The following is a 20457-nucleotide window of genomic DNA, read 5'->3' as shown; positions in this document are numbered from 1 at the left end:
TGCCTCGGGCCCACCAAATCAAGGGATTAAGTGGTGTCCCGGCAATGGAACCATGTAACGAGCCTTCCTTCCGTGGGTGGGTGGTAAATCCCTGATTACAACTTAATTACAGCAGCAAACGGTTAATGCAAATCTGAAAATACAAATTTACTTATTGATCTTGGACAATGCACACTCGATTGGCCCCAAAATTGGCGCCCCTTTCGATATTTCTTTAGCTTTATTGAAAAAGAAGTTGATTTACAATGGGATTTTCCCAATCCCTTTCAGTATTCCAACTCCCCTTGCTGTTCAAAATTACGAGCAAGTCTTTTATCTGATTTGCCCCTTGATTCAGGCAATCAATTGGCCCTCACCTGCTTTGATAGAAATGGAAAATGACCCAAATTCAATTATTTGCTCCACTTGAATAGTCTAAAAATAGCTTCAGCCTTGTTCAATCCAAGTCTTGAAGCTTCCAATTTTTGGCATGATTCTCGAGGCTACTGCTAAATCCTAATTTCTGTTGCATATTAGGGTTTACAGCAGAGAAATTTGAAATTTCTCAGCCTCCAAGGTCCAAATGTTGAGATCTTCGGAGCAAGGATATGAAATTACTGGGAGATGAGAGGGAAAGCTGTAGAGAGAGAAAATTCAGAGTATTGTCGCGAGGAGAATGACTAAAAATCAGTCAAATGCAGCTACTGCCCTACCACCACAGCTTGTAGATGCAAAGAACTGAAGAAACTCAGTCATTTACAGCTGTTACCTTGACTCAACAGCCTATAGATGCTGCCTTATGCTGTTGATTGGTCTTCTCCTGCCCTTGGCAGCCTTAGAAGGTCCTCCAGTGTGGTTGCAAATCAAACCAGTAGCCTTCCCTCCCTCTCCCTTGTAGGCTGAATTTATAGAAATGCTTCTCTTCAGCCTCTAAAGACGTTTTTCAGTATACATGGGCATTTTTGACAATTAACAGTCTTTCCAAAGGGTTTTTCTAGCATTTTTCATAATTAAATATTACTTTTCAGTCTTAAAATAATGAAAATTAATCTAATAATTATTTCAATGTCCTGAAAAATAATTTGACTGGCCAATAATTAAATTGGCTAGGTAACTTCTATTCTCGAGTGTCTCTACGCCATCTTTGACCATGAGATTGGCGTTTGGTGCCATTAAACGCCACTTCTCTAGTGTCACCAACTGACATTTATGGCCAAATGGATGACCTAGGCCAACAACTGACACCAGATACCATCAAGTACTTGTGTGGCATAACTTATAGTAACTTTTGCCTTTGACATCCCTTGATCTCTTCGGGTCCCGGGCTCGTAAATTTACTTTAGCCCCAATTGCTTCTCACATATGCAAGATTTACTTAATTATGTGATTAAGAATTAATCCACATGTTAAGTGAGGTTTCAAAAATACATTTTCTCATGACAGGGTGAGAGGGAGTTGAGAAGTGTGGTTTACTTGGGCAAATGAAACAAATGGTAGAGATATACTTGATGAAGGGAACTTGTTTCGAGAGTCTCCTCTATATCATTCGGATCCTGCTCAACAAGAAGAAAGAGGAGAGGGTATTGGCTCATATGGCTCAAAAGGATTATATGAACCTAATATGAGGCTTGGCTGAGATAAAGGAGATGGATTGCTAGACGTGCGGAATGTTGTGGTCCTCCAAGATCAGAGAGATGACCAATCTTACCAATCGGTCCAGACGGAGTAGTAGCACTTGTTGGAGGGGTATTAACTTGATTGTACCTAATGTGAAAGTACTTCTCAAACCCTTCATTTGTAAGATGACCAGAACAAGAAGAAGAAGACGGTAAGGTGAAGGTATGTCTTCCTTCTCCTCCAGATCATAATGTCTTCTCAGAGCCTCTAATGATGGAGAAGCCTGATGGGGCATATAGGATCCTTAGAAGAAGGTGCGTGAGACATTATGAGTTGGAATCGAGTCACGTGTGAGTTTTGCACAAAGACTAGCCACCACAATCACCGTAGGATACTCTTTAGAAGAGCACTGGCTCTGATACCATGTGAAGATATGCTAGGGTTTGCATTGAGGAAACACAACATGTACGACCAAGATTGAAACACAAAAACTCCGATAGAGACAAGCAAAACTCAAACCCTAAATGGAAAACACAAAAACTCAAAACTCAAACATAGAGACGAACAAAGAGAAAAGACACAACATGTATGACCAAGACTGAAATACAAAAACTGCGATAGAGACAAGTAAAACTCAAACATAGAGACGAACAAAGAGAAAAGACACAACATGTATGACCAAGACTGAAATACAAAAACTGCGATAGAGACAAGTAAAACTCAAACCCTAAACGGAAAACACAAAAACTCAAAACTCAAACACAGAGACGAACAAAGAGAGAAGAAATTTTGAAGTGAATGAATGCTGTAAATGAATGTAAGAGTGTACAAAATGCCCAAGGGCAAAGCAATGTAGTGTCGGAGAGTGACATCCATCAGAGACGGATCCCAAGTGCTGTGACCACCAATCGGAGTGCCGGAGTGTGGGAAACACCAAACATTGATCACTAGAGTGTTTGGAAATTGAGGCGACTACAAAGGATGATGCTTGATGATGAGGGCGGCAATAGAAAGCTGCAAAAGTAGCAATAGAAGGGCCGCTTAGAGGAGGGAGGTCGTCGGAAGGTGTAGGAGATCATTGCTAACTGTCTCTTGGTGGAGTGTCCAAATGCAAGGTGGAGGTAGGCTATGTGTTGGCGATGGCAGAAAAGTCCAAATGCAGCAAGGAAAAGGGTGTTGGACAATGGGTGATAGCCAGGGAGGAAGGGGCCAGGCATTGCAAGGACTGATGGAGGAGGGGCAACGGTCGCGAAGGGTAGACTGTCATGTGGGTGAAGGCTTATGGCTGAAATTCACAACAAAGGAATGAGGTTGAATGGAGGGCAGTCTGTTTATTTATAGATGTTGAAGGGTGTCCCAAAAAGTTAGGGTTTTGGGGGACCACTGAAACTTTCTCGAACCGTGTACCAAATTTGCATTTTTCATTAATTAAGCATGTTTTGGGGTTGTTTAAAAATGCTAATCAGTTGTAAAGTGTGTTTTAGCTCAATAGAACTATGCTGAGATTTTCTTCGTCCTTGTATCCATAGACAAATGGTTAGTCCTCTGAAGAGGCAAACTCCATAATCTTGGAACTTGAGGTGCTAAGTATTAGAGCATCAATCATATTGAGAGTAGTGCTTTGCCTTTGGTTTAGTTTGCATGTAAAAATACAGTGCATAGTTCTATTGGTAAGACTCCATTTCAAGTTGTGTAGGGTGGCAAGAAAGTGCCTTCTATTCTGCACTCTAAAGATCTTTGAGGTTGATCATTATGCTGAGAATATGGATGTGGCCTATGAGAAGGTTAAGTAGGCACTTTAGAGATCACAAGAGAAGCAAAAGGGGGTAGTTGATCACCATAGATGTGGTGTGCAGTTTGTAGAGGGTGATCATGTATTGCTGCATGTTGAAAAGGCAAGGCTGGAAAATATGAAGGCTTGAGAAAGATTACATCCAAAGCTGAATATGTGTTACTATGGACCCTTTTAGGTGTTGGAGAAGATCAATGATGTTCATTTATAGGATAAAATTGCCTCCACAATGGTGGATACATAATGCCCTTCATGTGACCTAGTTGAGGCCTTTCAATATGTTGAAGACTTAGAGAGAGAGAGAGAGGTACGAAAAAAGAGAGAGAGAGAGAGAGAGAGAGAGAGAGAGAGAGAGAGAGTCCTTTATTTGGCGTACTCGCAATGCCTTTATTTTTGATTCATCATTGGGCATCCATGGGCATCTGGCCCGTGTGCGTGGAATAGTGTTATGGCAAATCTCCTCTATGATGTCACCGGACCTGGTTCTTCCAGATATTGTTGCTCCATGGTTGGTGATTGTTCACTCTACTCCAGCTGTTCCTTTTGTGTGATCTGTTAGTACTGTTCATGTAATAGGTTGTTCTGGTTATTTGAGAGCCTGTAGGCCTCATGTAAATATTAGTTACACAGAGAGTGAGAGAGACAGATTATGCTGACCTGTGAAGTGATTGATGCGCTGCGGAGATGCAATGTCCGGCGATGAAATGTCAGGTAAAGAGCAAACACGTGAGCAACAGCAGCGAGCGAGAGCGAGAGATGCAAGATGTTCTTGGGTACGATTGGAGTGTGTACCACTTTAGGTTTTTAGATAGATATATATGAAAGTACAAGTGTGCTAAGGGTGCGTTCACACCCGTGCACATATAAAAGGCACGATGGCCCTTTATTCCCAACAACCTCCCACCTAAAGGCAATGTGCCTTAAGAGGAGAAAAGAATCAGCTAAGTCTAAGTATGTACAAAGCTGAAATACATATATCTATCCAACTCCCATCATCTGTCGGCAATGAGCAAACCGCTCTGCTGGAAGACCCTTCGTGAGAAGATCTGCAGGATTATCATCTGTATGCACTTTGACAAGCTCAATGCTCTTGCTGTCAAGTACATCTCTGATGAAGTGATACTTCACCTGTATGTGCTTCGTCTTTGCATGAAAGACGGGATTCCGTGCTAGCATGATAGCACTCTGACTATCACAATGAAGAACGGGTAACTCTGTAATGCCAAGATCTCCCACCAGACGTGAAAGCCATAAAGCCTCCTTGCATGCCTCAGTAGCAGCCACATACTCTGCCTCTGTAGTAGACAATGCAACACACTTCTGTAGCCTGGAGATCCAAGAGACTGCTCCTCCTGTGAAGGTAAACACATACCCAGAAGTGGACTTTCTACAGTTCGCATGACCAGCATAGTCTGCATCCGTAAAGCCAATGACAGATGCCTTCTGCTTTCCAAAGCAGATGCACAAATCACTTGTGCCTTTGAGGTATCTCATAATACCTTTCACTGCTTTCCAATGCTTTTTGCTAGGGTTTGCCATATATCTGCTAACCACTCCCACTGCAAAGGCAATGTCAGGACGTGTAGCAACCATAGCATACATCAAGCTGCCAACAGCTGAAGCATATGGAATCTTGGCCATTTCAGCCTTCTCATCATCAGATGTAGGCCTGTTCTCTGCACTGGGTTTCACATATGGAGGCAATGGAACACCAATTGGTTTCCCCCCCTCCATATTGAAACGCTGCAAAACCTTAGAGACATACTCCTGTTGAGATAGAAAGAGTAATCCTTTGGACCTATCTTTGAGTATTCGCATGCCAAGAATGTGATTTGCATCACCAAGATCCTTCATGTCAAAGCTGCCATGAAGACTTTGCTTCAACGAATCCAAGGCATGAGTATCCCTGCCAGCAATCAGCATGTCATCAACATACAGAACCAAGATAATTAGGCTGCCATCTGCGGCCTTCTTGGTGTACAAGCAGTGATCCACTTGACTTCTTTGAAAACCTTGAGACTGCATAAATGTATCAAACTTATGATACCATTCTCTTGGTGCTTGCTTCAGCCCATACAAACTCCGTTTGAGCTTATATACCATCTTCTCTTTGCCTTTAGCCACAAACCCTTCAGGCTGTTGCATATATATGTCTTCATGCAGATCACCGTGTAAAAATGCAGTCTTTACATCCATCTGTATAAGCTCCATATCTTCAGGTGCAACCAAGCCCAAAATGGTTCTCAATGTAGTCATTTTGACTACAGGAGAGAAGATCTCATCAAAATCAACTCCATGTTCTTGCTTGTACCCCTTAGCAACCAATCTGGCTTTGTACTTTGGCGAGGAACCAGAAGTGACCTTCATCTTATAAACCCATTTGCATGGAAGCGTTTTCTGCCCTTTAGGCAACTGCACCAAGTCCCAAGTGCCGTTTTTCTCAAGAGATTCCATCTCTGACAGCATGGCTTTATACCATTTCTTGCTGTCCTGTCTGTCCATTGCTTCCTTGAAGCATGACGGCTCACCACAGTCAGTGATCATGACATAATCAGCCACATTATTTGCACCAGGAACGAATCTGTCGGGCTGTCTAGTAGCCCTAGACGATCTCCTAACCCAATGATCATTGTTTGCTGGCTGTTCAGCCTGCATATTATCATTTACAGCTTGCTGTCTTGGCATTTCAGCCTGCAAATCAACATTAACAGCTTGCTGTCCTGGCTGTTCCTGCACATTTAGTGGCTCATCATTATGGGCAATGGCTGGCTGATCATTTCCAGCATCATTTTCTGCATTCGCAGGTTCATTTACAGCAGGTATTTGCTGCTGTACAGCGGGCACATTTTGCTATCCAAAAGGTACTTCTTCCCGGAATACAACCCTACGAACCTCCTCAGTCTTTTCGGGCTGTTTATGCATGCGACCTTCCCGGAAGATAACATCATTGCTGCGCACTGTTTTCCTTTTCACGGGATCCCACAATCTATACCCCATTTCACCCTCGTCACCATATCCTAGGAATATGCATTTACAGGACTTTGGCTCAAGTTTGCTGCGGTCTTCCTTACGAATGTGCACAAAAGTCTCGCAGCCAAACACTCGTAAATGAGCATAAGAAGGTGGCTTGCCCGACCACGCTTCCTGAGGGACTCCCCCCCCCAAAGACTTGTTTGGTGACCGATTGATCAAGTGAACGGCTGTCATAACAGCCTCTGCCCAAAAACCATGGGGTAATGCAGCATGAGACAGCATAGTACGGACTTTATCCTGTATAGTCCTGTTCATACGCTCTGCAACTCCATTCTGGGGTGGATTATGAGGGGCAGTGAGCTCCCTTTTTATCCCTTTGCTGTCACAAAATGCCTGAAAGGCCTTGGACACATATTCCCCACCATTGTCAGAGCGAAGACACTTAAGTGTCGTATCAGTCTGATTTTCAACCAATGCCAAGAAGTTTTTAAACTTGTCAAGTACTTCATCCTTGCTACGAATGGGGTAAACCCATACCTTCCGTGTAGCATCATCGACAAAGGTGACAAAGTACTTCTTTCCCCCCAAAGACAATCCTGGCATTTGACATACATCTGAATGCACTAACTCTAGAGGTGAAGATTTCAAAGAAAGAGATTTCTTATGAGATGTCTGCGCATGCTTACCATAGACACAATGATCACAATGCTCAAAATCAGCATAACGGAGACAAGGCAAGTAACCCAAACGAGAAAGAACTTTCATTCCTGTTTAACTCATGTGTCCTAACCGGCCATGCCACAAAGAAACACTTGGCTGCTCGGTTACTACGACAACATGGTCACGCACACTAGATACATGAAGAGGATACAGAGTATCACTCTTTGAACCCCTGGCAATGACTCTAGATCCTGTACTGATCTTCCATTTTCCATCGCCAAATGTGGTATGATAACCATCATTATCTAGTTGCCCAGTACTGATTAAGCTCTTCTTGAGCTCAGGTACATGACGAACATTCTGAAGAGTAAAGACAGAACCATGCTGAAACTGAAGCTGCACACTGCCAATGCCTGCAATATCACATGCTGAGTTGTCCCCGAGATGAACAATACCATGTCGACCGCCTGTATAATTGGAAAACCAATCTCTGTAAGGGGTGACATGAAAGGAGGCACCCGAATCTAAAATCCAGGTATGCATGTCATCAGCCGAATCGGCAACCAATGCATGGGCATCAAAACATGAAGACACGAAGAGTACATCGTTCCCACTGTCACTGTCCTGAGTGACTACATTCACCTCTTCGATCTCGACGCTGCTCTTCTTGGGCTGGCTCTCTTTCTTCTCTTCCTTGCTGTCCTCTGTCTTCTTGCCTTTCCCTTTCTCTTTCTTCCACTTGTAACAGTCACGTTTGAAGTGACCCTTCTTGCCACAGTGGTGGCATTCCACATTCTTGCCGCGAGACATGCTGTGACCCTTGCCATCAGATTTTCCCTTCTGCTGTGATCTGCCCCTGGTATGCAAGGCACTAGACGACTTACTTGATGCATTATTTTGCCTATTCATCTCTTCCATAAGCAAAGAGCTTTCCACGTCAGAATACATAAGCATAGCATTCGAGTTACTCAAGGCAGTCCTGAATGTATCCCAACTCTCTGGTAGAGTGCAAAGCAGAAAGGTAGCTTTAAACTCGTCATCAATGACAAACTTCAAAGCAACCAGCTGGCTGAAAATTGAGTTGAATTCACTCAGATGATTTGACATAGCAGTTCCTTCTTTCATCCGCAAATCCATAAGCTTTTTTAGCCAATACACCTTACTAGCTGCACTCTTCTGAGCATACAATTCCTCCAGTCTAGTCCAAATGGCATAGGCAGTGTCCAAACCCTCTATGTTAAACAGCAGAGCATCAGAGACAGATAGCTCAATGGTCGAGCGTTCAAGCTCGTTCAACTCATCCCAGTCATCTTGTTCCACATCTGCGGGCTTTATCCCTTTGGCCTTGATCGGCTTAGCCTGCTTCTTCTGCAACAGGATATTGTAGCTTTGCTTTTGCCACACTGCAAAATTATGTGCACCCTTAAGTTTCTTGATGTGCATAAGATGGCTGCTATCGCTGCTGCCAGCCATGATTTTCAGTCCAAAATATGACCACAAATTCAGCAAATGCAGGTCCAAACTGTCAAACAAGTGACCAAGGTACAAACAAGTACCAACCAACAGTAAGTACCAGTTAAAAGCAGAAATTTCAGATCTGCAAATCAATTTTCAGAAGCACCAAATGTTGTGCTACAGCACTCCACAACTGATGACAGCTGTTCCAAGGACAAATACATCACATTACATGAGAAGTTCCAAATTTTAGCTGCAATTTCTGCTGTACATGCACCCACGGGCATAAAATTTGACCCGCACGGTCAAAAGCCCCAAAGTTTTGTGTTCAAAACATCAACCATACATCTGCACTGTCTCTGACATGCATAGAGTAGACCAATTTTGCCAAAATGAAGCAATTTCAGCAAAACCCCCAAAATTTTCAAGTGTCGGGCGTCCAAATTGCATGAAATTAAACCCGCATGTACATAAAATGACCAATTTGCGCACAAATTTTGCTCAAACAGCAAAAGCCCCAAATTGCACGGGGTCCAATGTGCATCAATGTCAAGAAATTGGGTCAATTTCAGCCCAATTTTAACATGTACATGAAAAGCCCCAAATTTCGGAGGCAAAATGTCACAAATTCCTGCAATTTCTGAGACAGAATCTCACTGTGTGTCTTGCTCGTGTCAAATCCGGACAAATCCCCAAATTTGTGGCTCAAATCTGCCCAAAACACAGAACATTGCTTACACGCGCGAACTCCCGTCAGTGGGCAAAGGGGGCAGCTTGCAGTAAACCTTTGAAAATTAAAAAATTTTGCAAGAGAAATTTGACGAAAACTGTCCCGTAACGTGACGACTGCTGCGTTTTGACCTGCCACCAGCGTTTTGACCTGCCGCCAGCTGCACGTGGCCTGGAAAGTCACGAACTGACCTGGCGTGACCTGCGTGACCAGCGCCTGTGCAAAACACGTCACTTCTGACCTGCGCTTGACCTGCACGCTGCCTGGAACTGCACGCCTGACTGCACACTGTCCAAGAACAGTGACGAGCTGACCAGAAAATGACTGACTGACCTGCGTGCAACCTGGGAAATGTCGCCTGGCTGAAAAACGTGACCTATGGACTGCGAGAAGCACGAACACCTTAATTGAAGCTCTGCACGGACTGCGAGAAGCGCGAACACCTTAGCCGAAGCTCTGATACTAGTTTGAAGTGAGTGATGCGCTGCGGAGATACAATGTCCGGCGATGAAATGTCAGGTAAAGAGCAAACACGTGAGCAATAGCAGCGAGTGAGAGTGAGAGATGCAAGATGTTCTTGGGTATGATTGGAGTGTGTACCACTTTAGGTTTTTAGATAGATATATATGAAAGTACAAGTGTGCTAAGGGTGCGTTCACACCCGTGCACATATAAAAGGCACGATGGCCCTTTATTCCCAACAACCTGATGGTCTGATGTAATAGAAAGTAGGAAATACAGAGAGAATGTTGACCTGATGGTTTGATGTAAATATTCTCTATCTAATTCAATTATCTTCATGAAAAAAAAAGAAAGTCCTTTCTATTCTTTTCTTGTATGTAAAAGCTCAGTTTATGCATGATGACTTAGAGCCATCCTGCATATTGTAATCTTGTACTTTTTTCGTAAATAATACAATTACCTATTATGAAAAAAGAGAGAGAGAGGGAGATTTTGTGAGTATTGGCATGGACTTCTTCTCTTCAACAGAGCCCACAAATAAATAGGCATGAAATAATGCCCCAAATGCATCAGGTTGGCTTGCTAAGAAATGCTAGAAATGATAAAATTAAGCACTAAAAAAATGCCTAAAATAATTCTTTGTGCCCAGTCCACACATGCGCAGACTCACTCATGAGTTGACTAATCTACTAAAACCCTCTCTCAAATCATGGGTGATTTGATACAATACAATTATACAATGATAATGACTCATCATAGCACATACAACAAAGACCACTGGAATAGAACCATGGATACCCAAGTAGTGGGTGATTAAGCCACCACCAAGGTGCCTTTGAGAGAACTTGATGTTGATGTCGATCGTACTAGAGTCTGAAAATAGAGAAGAATCATAGTAGCTCTCATTTGTGTCAACAATGCCTCAAAATAGCATACATAACTATCCTATCAACATCGGCTCTAAGCATATGTGACCATGGATTTCCCCACCTTCGAATAGATCGCCAAAGTGCCCCCTCATATGAACTTAGATTAGGAGCCAATCTTGTTCTCCGTCAAGAAATAGTCCATCATGAACCTAGAAGCCAATTTTAACTCCAAGATTTCAAAACTTGTCAAACTTTAGTCGATGTGGAAGGTATGTTCCTCTTTGGATCCTTTGCACATGTATACTCGTATAGATGAGGCTCACTTGCCTCGCCTCACTACTCCCTCTCACTCCCTCTGGCACTAAAGAGTTGTGAGGGATGACCGCGTCACCTGTACTAGAAAGCAATAGAAGGAGAGGTAGCCAGTTCCTTTTTCTTCTTTGAAGAAGATGACCCCTTCCATGTGTTGGCCTTTGCCTTGGCTAGTGAATTTGAGTCGGATCAGAGGAGGATGAGGATGACTCGTTGGAAGAGTTTGCATCTTGCTTCTTCTTCATCTCTTTCTTTTTTTGCAAAGCTGCTAACTCCTTATAGTCCTTGCACAAATGCCCCTTCTTACCACAATGATAGTACTAGGCCTTCGACATCTTTTTCTCGTAACCCCTCTTTGAAGCTGCAAATGCCTCATCATGACAAGCATATTGAGATGAAAGTCTCCTCTATAATCTCAAGGACGCCTCATGCTCAAGCAACATTGAGGATATATGTAAGAAACTGATTGGCGTCGATGAAGTTTGCGCTTGCAAAGCATTGACTACTCCATCAAACTTTGGAGGGAGCTTATAGAGCACAATCCCCACAAGATGTGCGTGTGGAAGCACGGACTGCATGTGTGGAAGCTAATATTGTACGTGTGTAATACGAGGCAAGAAAGAATGAACAAAATCTTTAGGCTCAAACTTCATCCGTTGGAGTTGTCCATAGAGGGTAATGGCATGCATGATCGAGGGAGCCGCTTACAACATTTGAAGCTTCTCCCATACCATTGAAGTTGTTCTACAAGAGGTGATTGCTGGTAGAACCTCTATAGGGATACAATGGAGAAGAGCAGAACATGCATGGATATCATCATGATCCCATGTAAGCACAACTTTTTCAAGGTTGAGAGGGTCCCAGTCACACGGAGAGGAATGGAAGGTTGGGGCTGCTCAATAGCTCCAGAAACCATGTACCATAATCGCTTCTGTAGAAACCATGCTTTCATGACAGCACTCCAAGTTAACTTGTTAAGGCCATGAAGTTTATAATTAGTAGCAACAAGGAGGTGCTATTTGGAGTGGATAGGATGAGAACAGAAAGAAAAGAAGAGAAATAAAGAGACAGTACAGCCAAACAGCCAAACAGCCAAACACATCACAAATTGCATTGATCACCAGTTCACATGCAGTGGATAGATAGCTGATCACAATATTATTGTTGCAAGAAGGCAAAATCTGATCAAACACAGCCAACAGAGGATCAGAAAGGTAGATGACAGCCAAAATCACTGCGAAAAGCCAGAAACAGGAAAACTCAGGCAGCTGGAGCAAAAATGCAGGCAATCCTAGCATTAATTGCACTTGTACCACTAGCAAACATTGCAGAATTGAAAATGCAGGCTGCTGTTCGGAAATGCAGGGTGAAGATGGCTGAAAACAGGCTGATTTGCTTTAGATTGAGGTTGCTTGGACAGTAGTAGGCAATAGACGGCTGATCAGCAGCAGAAGGGTGTGAGGGTAGATTGTCCATAGCAGAAAACAGAACCCAACATGGGCGTTTGATACCATGTTAGAAGTGGGTGCTGCAATGGAAGCATAGAAGACTGCTGTAATAGACCGCACAACAAACACAAGAATAGAGGAACATTGCAAAAGAAAACTTAGAGAAGTGCTTGGGAAATGGAATCCATATACAAAACATGAGATAATCGCGTACAATACTGAGTCATTGGCTATGTGAAAATTGGTACTGACTCCCTCTCTTCAATAGAACTTGCATTGGAAGTCTGCAAGTGGATGATAATTGAGGAGGAGGGAGCCCACAAATAAATAGACGTAAAATAATGCCCAAAATACATCAGGTTAGCCAGCAACATAATGGCCTGAAAATATTGTCGGCCAACTAAGAAATGCTAGAAACCATAAAAGTAAGCACTAGAAAAATGCCTAAAATAATCCATATGCCAACCCACAGATACATACGCATAGACTCACTCATGAGCTGACTAATCTACTAATAAGATGTGCTAGAATAGATAGTTACAATTAGTAAGATGGCATAATCATGAAAAGTTTGTACAATGTGCATATGTAAGCCAAAAGTTTAGTATGCACATGTCTTTGCATAGAAAGTTCATACGATGATTCCAACATTGTTTTTGTAATATACTTGGAAAGGGCTTTCATATGATACCTATGTTGGGGGAATCCCTAAATTTTAGAAGCCTCAGATTGGCCTAAAAATGCTAGTCCTAATAAAGAGAGATGACATTCTAAAAATAGTAAGTTTGTATTCTAACAATGCTTACTAACTTTCCTTGTCCCTATTCTTGATAGTCCTTAGCCCTAAAAGGAAGGACACAGAGAAGAGACAAGTGTCAGGACATTTGTCACACAAGCTTCCAAGTGTCCTATTACTTGTCACACCTTATGAATGTGAACGAATACTTGTCTTGTGCTACTCCACTTTTCCTCTTTACACTAAGTCTTCCTTCCTCTTGTGAAACGTTAGTTTTCCTTGTTGTAGTTGATGTATAGCAGTTGAATAATCGAGCCTCAGGGTTCCATGTCTCTAAGATCGTATTGAGGTGAACAGAGTTGAGTCGATGAAGTTGATTAAATCTCAGAGATGACTACACTGCCCTAGTTGATCAACCAGTAGCATTTGAGGATGGGGATGCTAGGTGGAGGGCATGAAACGCAGTCCTCTGGGTAGGGGGATGTCGAAGAAGACACTGGATGATGATGGACAGCAGTAGAGGGAGCAGAACCTACTCCTCAAGAGTTGTTAGTGATGAAGATGATGGTGTAGTGTCTCTTGAATCATGGTTGCTATCCAGATGACAGCCAGCAGGAGGAGAAAATGCACAAATAGTAGCAGTTTCAAGGCTGAAGTCTACAATCTGAAATGTAAGGTATCGGATGAGAGATGGCTGTTGTGGAAGAGACAGAATAGTGTACAGCAGTCCCAAGAGTGCATGGCTGGTAGATAATGAGCAGGGTGGTCTTCTAGAAGGCAAAACATAGCTTTGAGTGATTGGAATAGACTGCCGTATGCAAATGCAAGTGCTATTGAAGGCTGCCCAGCCAGTACACCTTCTCTGACTGACTGGTGACCTTCATTCTCAAGTTGGCGACCATTTTCGGGCAGTCCTGAACTGCGTTTTGGTATTCCAGCTTTGCCATCCAGCTCCACATGTGGCTCCAACCAGCAATCTTTGGGCTTAGCAGTGCAATGTTTGCAATTAGAGACCTGTTCGCACTTTAGTGCTGCTGCTGTGTTTTTGCCTTTAGCCAGCCGCCCAGCTGGTTTTCAACCCTTGGAGCACACTAGGACTTCTGGTTATCATTTCATCCACACCAACAGCCTTGAGGATCGTGTTTCGCTCCCTCTATTGCTATCCTTCATCTTCCCTTCATCTTTCAGTGTCTACTCCAGTATTTCATTGCTTGGATGAGTGCATTTTACTCTCTTCATAGGTCAGCTCTTTTCCTCATCATCGATACCTTTGTGTAAATTACTGCATTTTGCTCCCTTGACAGTGCAAATCCCTTCGAGGTGCTACCACTTGATCAACCAAGATAGTGTAATTATCTCCAAGCCTCACTTCATAGTATCCACATGATTCATTCAGCATGATTTAGTGTTTATCATTCTTTATTAATCTTCTTCATTATTTCCGAGTTTCTTTGTCCTAGTGTTTGTTGTACACAATATGTCTCTCCCTGCAAACCCTAGTGTCTCTCAACACGGTATTAGAGCATACCATTCTGTCTTTTAACACAAAGGATATGCCAAAGTCATGTTGGGTTAATTGATTTTCCTATCATGCCATTTGGACTTTCTAATGCTCCGGCAACATTCAATTGTATGATGGATAGGATTTTTAGACCACATGAAGCATTTGTGGAAACATCTTTGATGATATGATTGTGCATTCAAAGAATGAAGAGGAGCATAGAAGGCTCTTGGACATTGTGTTCAAGGAGTTGTGTGTGGTGATCAATGACAAGAAAAGTGAGTCCTTTTTGCATGAAGTTCACTTTTTGGGGTATATAAAATTAGGTTGATGGTCTATGTATGGATCTTGCAAAGGTTGAGGCAATATGTTCATGGCCACATTTGATGAATGTATATGAGATTTGTAGCTTTTTGGGCCTGTGCTTCTATTATTGGAAATTTGTTCATTACTTTGTTGAAATAGCATCGCCATTGCATCGTTTGCAAAAGAAGGGTGCACCATATAAGTGGACAATAGTGGAAATTTCAACTTTTGACAAGTTGAAGGAAAATAGGACTCTAGATCTTGTGCTTGTATTGCTTGATTTAAAAAAGCCATTCGTTTTTTAGTGTGATGCATGTGGAAACATCACTAGAGTTGTTTTAGTGTAAGATGGTTGTGTAGTAGCTTGGTTGTATAGTAGCCTATTAGAGTCGTGTTCGCCGCGGTGCAAAGAGGAATTTGCAGGTCTATGAGAAGGAATTACTTGTTGTAATTCATGCACTTTGGACATAGAAACATTATCTTTTGGGGATTGATTTCATTGTACAAATAGATAATCAAACATTGTGCTATTTTCTGGTGTAGACTAAGTTGTCTAAGAAACATATGTGGTGGGCAAATTTTCTTTGTATGTTTCATTTTTAGATGGTGCATATAGATGGCAAAAAGAATGTAGTGACTGATGCACTCTCTCGTAAGCCTCAAATTTTGACTGTCAGTCTTGTTGATACCGTGAAGGATTAGTTCGCTCCTAATTCTGATTTTGCTAATGTTTATGATCAGCTTAGTAGTAGCTAAAGGCATGAACATTACATGTTGAGAGATGGCTCTTTGATGATGCGAGGGTGATTGTGTGTCACAAACCAGTTGAGGCCAAAGTAGACGATAGATAGTCATACTTCTCCTTATGCAGGGGATAGAGGTATTGATGCCACAATTAACGCAATGGACTATTTTTTCTATTGGCTAGCTTTGAGACACATTATAGAGCGGTTTGTTCATATATGCATTGTATTTCAAAAGGTCAAGTATGATAGACAAAAGATGCTAGGCTTCTTTTAGGCCTTGCCTATACCTGATAGGCCATGGCAAAGCATTGCTACGGATTTTATCTTTTATTTTTCAAGGACTTCTACAAGGAATGATGGGATTTGGACTATCATATGCTAGTTTAGTAAATAGGCCCACTTCATTCTTGATAGGAAGAAGATTAAGGTTGATTATATGGCACAATTGTTTATGTAGCATATATTTAAGTATCATGGCATGTGTGGGTTGCTCGTTGGCGATCGAGATCCATGGATGATCAATTTGTTTTGGAAGGAGTTGTTTGAGAATATGAGTACCATGTTGAAATTTTGTTTGGCCTTGCATCCATAGACAGATAGCGTGAATATGCAAATTTCACAATCTTGAATCTCTTGAGGTGTCATGTATGAAAACATACGACACAGTGGGAGCAATACATTTCTTTGGTTAAGTTTGCATATATTATAGAAGGCATAGTTCCACTAGTAAGGTTTCATTTGAGGTTATGAAGGGTGGCAAGAAATTGCCTCTTGTTTTGTACACTAAGAATAAGATCTTTGAGGTTGATCGCTATTATGAGAACATGCATGTAGCTTATCAAAAGGTTTTATAGACACTTTAGAGTTTGCAAGAAAAGAAAAAGAGGGTAGCTGATCGCCATAGATATGCTTTGCAATTTGCAAAGGATAACCATGTATTGCTGCATTTTGGAAAGGCATGGCTGAAAAGGATGTATTTCTCCATTGTTGCCTCTAACTATAGGAGTCCACAACCTTTTGTACCATTATCATTACATCGCCTAGCATCCTTGGAGAGAGGGAGATTGAAAGCACTATGGCTGGTCATTAAAGTGCTGGTCACCCTAGTAATATTATACTCACTCTTGTGCTTTCAATTGGATTCCATTGCCCACTCATGAGTCCTCTTTGTCTCATTGTTTCTTTTTTTTGTTGCTCATTGTGTTGTGTTTTGTGCCTTGTGTTTATTGCTTTTGCTTCCACTGTGCACTCTCACAGATTCTAGGTGCACTCCGCAACAAAGCTGGGACCATGCTAGGAGTAGGCACTCCTAAGGGTGTGGGGGAGAAGTAAGGAGAAGTAGGGGTAGAAGGAATAGTCGTTGAAAAAGGAGTGGTGGGAGTTGTGATTGTGAAAATGCACCAAAGTAGCAACTGATTGGAAGCGTAATGTAAATGACTGGAAGTATCTAACTTCCACTTCCTCGCCTTATATTTTCATTTGGTAGGGATCCAAGTCTTGATGGTGGCGAAGAGCTAGCACTTGCATACTTGAGTTTGAGTAATAGAGAGAGGATCATACATATTCGTCATACATGCAAACTTGACACTGAATCAGGCTGTGATGGCAATGGATGCTCAATATTTTTCATGTTGCTGAGGTCTCCCTTGGCTGTGAGCTTCGGATTCTTGGTAACTGATGGCTTTGACTATGATGCATCTTTGGAAGGCCTTGGGATAATCATTTGGAACTCTGGGACAGATGAAGGACTATCGTTAGGAGCTGTGGCACAAAGGGCGAAGTATACTACCCTTGAAGAGCTATGACAAAGGGAGAGGAGTAGGATGTCAACGGCTTGCTTGGTGACTATTTTGGTGAGTCATGCTGAGACATTGTAAGCGAGTCTATGTGTTCTCTTGCAAAGACTAGTGCTCATAGTGAGTTAGGTGTTTTAGGCACCTTGTTGTAATACCATGTGAGAAAACACTAGATTCTAGGGCTTGTACATAGTGTATGACAACACACAACTAACAAATGAACTCAGAGAATGGTAGAGAGTGAAGAAGAAACAAAAAGAGAATTTAGTGAACTAACCGAAGATATGCAATACAATCGGAGAGCTCAAGAAGTGGAAGGCTGTTCGACTGTTGTTGTCTCTAGGAGCGGGTTGAGGGATGGTGAAAGAGTGTGTTCTCCAGAACGGGTCCCAAATGGAACAGAGCACTGTCATTGAATGCTGGATGTGAGGATGATGTCTTTTGAGGCTGAGGGAGTGCAGAAAATCAGCAAAATGCAGCAGTCCTTAAGATGATGGAGGACTGGAAACAGCATAGGCAGCCACCAGGATGCAGACCACCAGCAGCATGAGATGTGGGACAGCAAAATGCAGCTGTCAGTATTTTGCTGCTGTCAGGGGCTGTTGGAAAGTCTCTGCTGTAGCAGCAGGTTGCCTAGACTGAAATGCAGCAATAGCAGGCCACAAACAGCAGGAAGATGATGTTGCAAAGCTAGAGGGCGCATCGCCAGCAGCAGGTGCCTGGTGCAACTGGTAGATGTTGTGTGGCTGAGAGGGCTGATGCCAAGATGGCTGGTGCAGCAGGGTGGTGATGATGGCAGCAATGAGTGATGGTAGTTGATGTCAAAATGCAGGGAGAGAGGGCATGATGATGCAAGGGCAGGGATGAGAAAAGTGATCGTGCTTTGACTCCCTTTTATAGAACTTTTTGCGCTATTTGTCCTACGAATGACTCTAGAGTTTATTATGATTTAAAATGTGTTTTGGCACTGTACGAGAGCCAAATAAATTATCCAGAAATGTGAGATTGAGTTTGGGCTAATTTTGAGTAGCTTAACAGCATTAGTGTTTGAAACAGGTACCTCCTCTCTTGGCTGTTTTCTATGGTGTTACTGGTTTGCTACAGCTAGCATTAGACAAATGGTTTGCACGACAAGGCCAACTGCCAAAGGCCAGCTTGAAAAGATTGCTACTTTCACTGGTGTAAGTAATTGTTATCATATGTTTGTGTAATGTTTTGGAGGTGTTATTGCTATTTGTGACAGCCCAAAGTAAGAAGAGAGCTATACCTCTGCTTGCTTTCAGAGCTGTAATTATGCTTGGTTGTTGGTATACAGGTTTTTGATTCTTATCCTTGAAGTTAGTGCTGAGCTCTATAAAGAGGGAACTGCATATAACATAGAAGCATATATACTTTTTGCCCTAGCTGAATTGAATTGGGTGCTTTTTGATGGAACTTGGTGGGGCTTTGGGCTTGCAGCTATTATTGGTGTAGTTTGTCCCCTCTCAGAAGTTCCGCTCATGAAGTATGTATCTCCTCTTAAGTATCTAAGCTTTGCACTTTCCACATTCAGGATTTGTAAGTCTACTAACTATTTTTCAACATGAAGCTCTATGATATACTCTAGCTTTAAATCCATAAATAGTATGTATTCTGGAGTGAAAGTTGAACTAAGATGTGGGCGTGCATTTTCATGTAGCAAGTATGAACTTGTGAAGCAAATTCAAGCCTGTAGTATGAATCGTGAAGCAAAATTGAACCGCCTATAGTAGTGGCATTGCCTTCTTGTCTCTATCTAGTTCAAGGCGTTTAAGATGTGCAGCTGCAGACTCTAGAGTGAAGAACACACTCTTTATATAATTTGTAAGAGAGGCTCTTTGCCCATAGAGAGAATCATCATGCTTGTGGGAAGAAACAGATGCGAGAGTTGAGTGCATAGATATCAATGACCTTGGCAAGGCTCTTAGAAGCATGATCAGCAGGCTTACAATTATGCTTGTGTTTGCAAGATTCATCATCTTGACATTTCTTGTGGAGCTTGGCCTGAGTGCTATGATGCTTACTACTGGTGTTGGATCACTCTAGTATTTGGAGGAGTCTTTGACAAAATGGCAGTCTTGCACATAAAGGTGTTGGTCGAACAAATGCCTAGAATGGATCATGTATCCATTTTTTTTTCATTGAATTGAATCTATAAAATTCACTCACAAATGCCACAAAACTGAGCTGAACTCGTTAAACTCTTAGCATTTTCTTGAAGGCATCAAAGTTTCAACCACAGCATTGAAGGATTCTATTTCTCTGTCTGAGTTTGAAAATCAAACTCTTGAAGCCTTTCAGTCCACCGAGTGGGTTTTCTTTCTTTTCAGCCATTTTGACTGGATAGCCAATTGCTGCTCTCATGATCAAAGACATTCTCAAAATTTGCACCCCAAAGATAGTGTTATCACTTCTTGAAGGCATATGCTATATCACAGTAAAGCATTATGATTGCTATCCACTTGCCCTTTTTGTTGTAGTTTATCTTCTTATTTTCTTGACACATAGCTTTGACACCAATCATATGGATGATACGGTAGTTGCTACCAAGGAACTGAAAGAGTTAGAGAAGCTTATTTATTTCTAATGATAACTCTCTCTCTCTCATCATGATGACCTAACTCTTGGGGCAAGGGATCAAAAAAATTGAGCATTTTCCCTTGATTACTAGTAGATGCTTGGTTGTATGAGCAATAAGTCTCTAACTTGCTGTTTGGAAAGGGTAATGTTAGGGAAATTTCAGAGGTTTGAGACTTGCTGAACCTTCAATCCACTCTAAAGCATAGTGTAGTCCAGCTGATTCACCCAAGCTATAAGAACAGCAGTGAAATTGGAGGTTTTGATCCATCAGCAAAGGATTTTGTGACTCAAATGTTGAATGCTGTGTGCTTTGCAGTAGCATGAGGCAAGCAAAAAGATGCTAAGCAGTGGAAAAAATGAGAAGCTCCAGGGTCAAGCTAGAGGTGTAGCTATTGTGATTTTCAGCTTGTCAAAAGGTTCTTGGTTGGTCTAGACCCCAGCAAAAGCAACTGGTCTATCAATCTGAGTTAGAACAGC

General features: G+C 42.1%; 1 protein-coding gene across 3 annotated transcripts in view; it reads left to right on the top strand.

Annotated features, from left to right (window-relative positions):
* The window catches only part of LOC148021640 (insulin-induced protein), a 62800-nt gene that overhangs the window by 22590 nt on the left and 19753 nt on the right, over positions 1-20457 (top strand). For all 3 annotated transcript variants that reach the window (XR_015694360.1, XM_087697104.1, XM_087697106.1), the window contains exons 3-4: positions 18439-18563; positions 18698-18886. Coding sequence is in view for 2 of the 3 variants with exons in the window: in XM_087697104.1 (XP_087553230.1) it covers positions 18439-18563; positions 18698-18886 (314 nt within the window). In the remaining variant the exon portion in view is untranslated. The remainder of the gene's footprint in view (positions 1-18438; positions 18564-18697; positions 18887-20457) is intronic.

Source organism: Lygodium microphyllum, chromosome 17, assembly GCF_053477565.2.
Source record: "Lygodium microphyllum isolate KBCC chromosome 17, Lygodium_microphyllum_v1.1.10, whole genome shotgun sequence".
Classification (NCBI taxonomy): Eukaryota; Viridiplantae; Streptophyta; class Polypodiopsida; order Schizaeales; family Lygodiaceae; genus Lygodium; species Lygodium microphyllum.
This window is presented reverse-complemented; position numbering and strand designations above follow the sequence as displayed.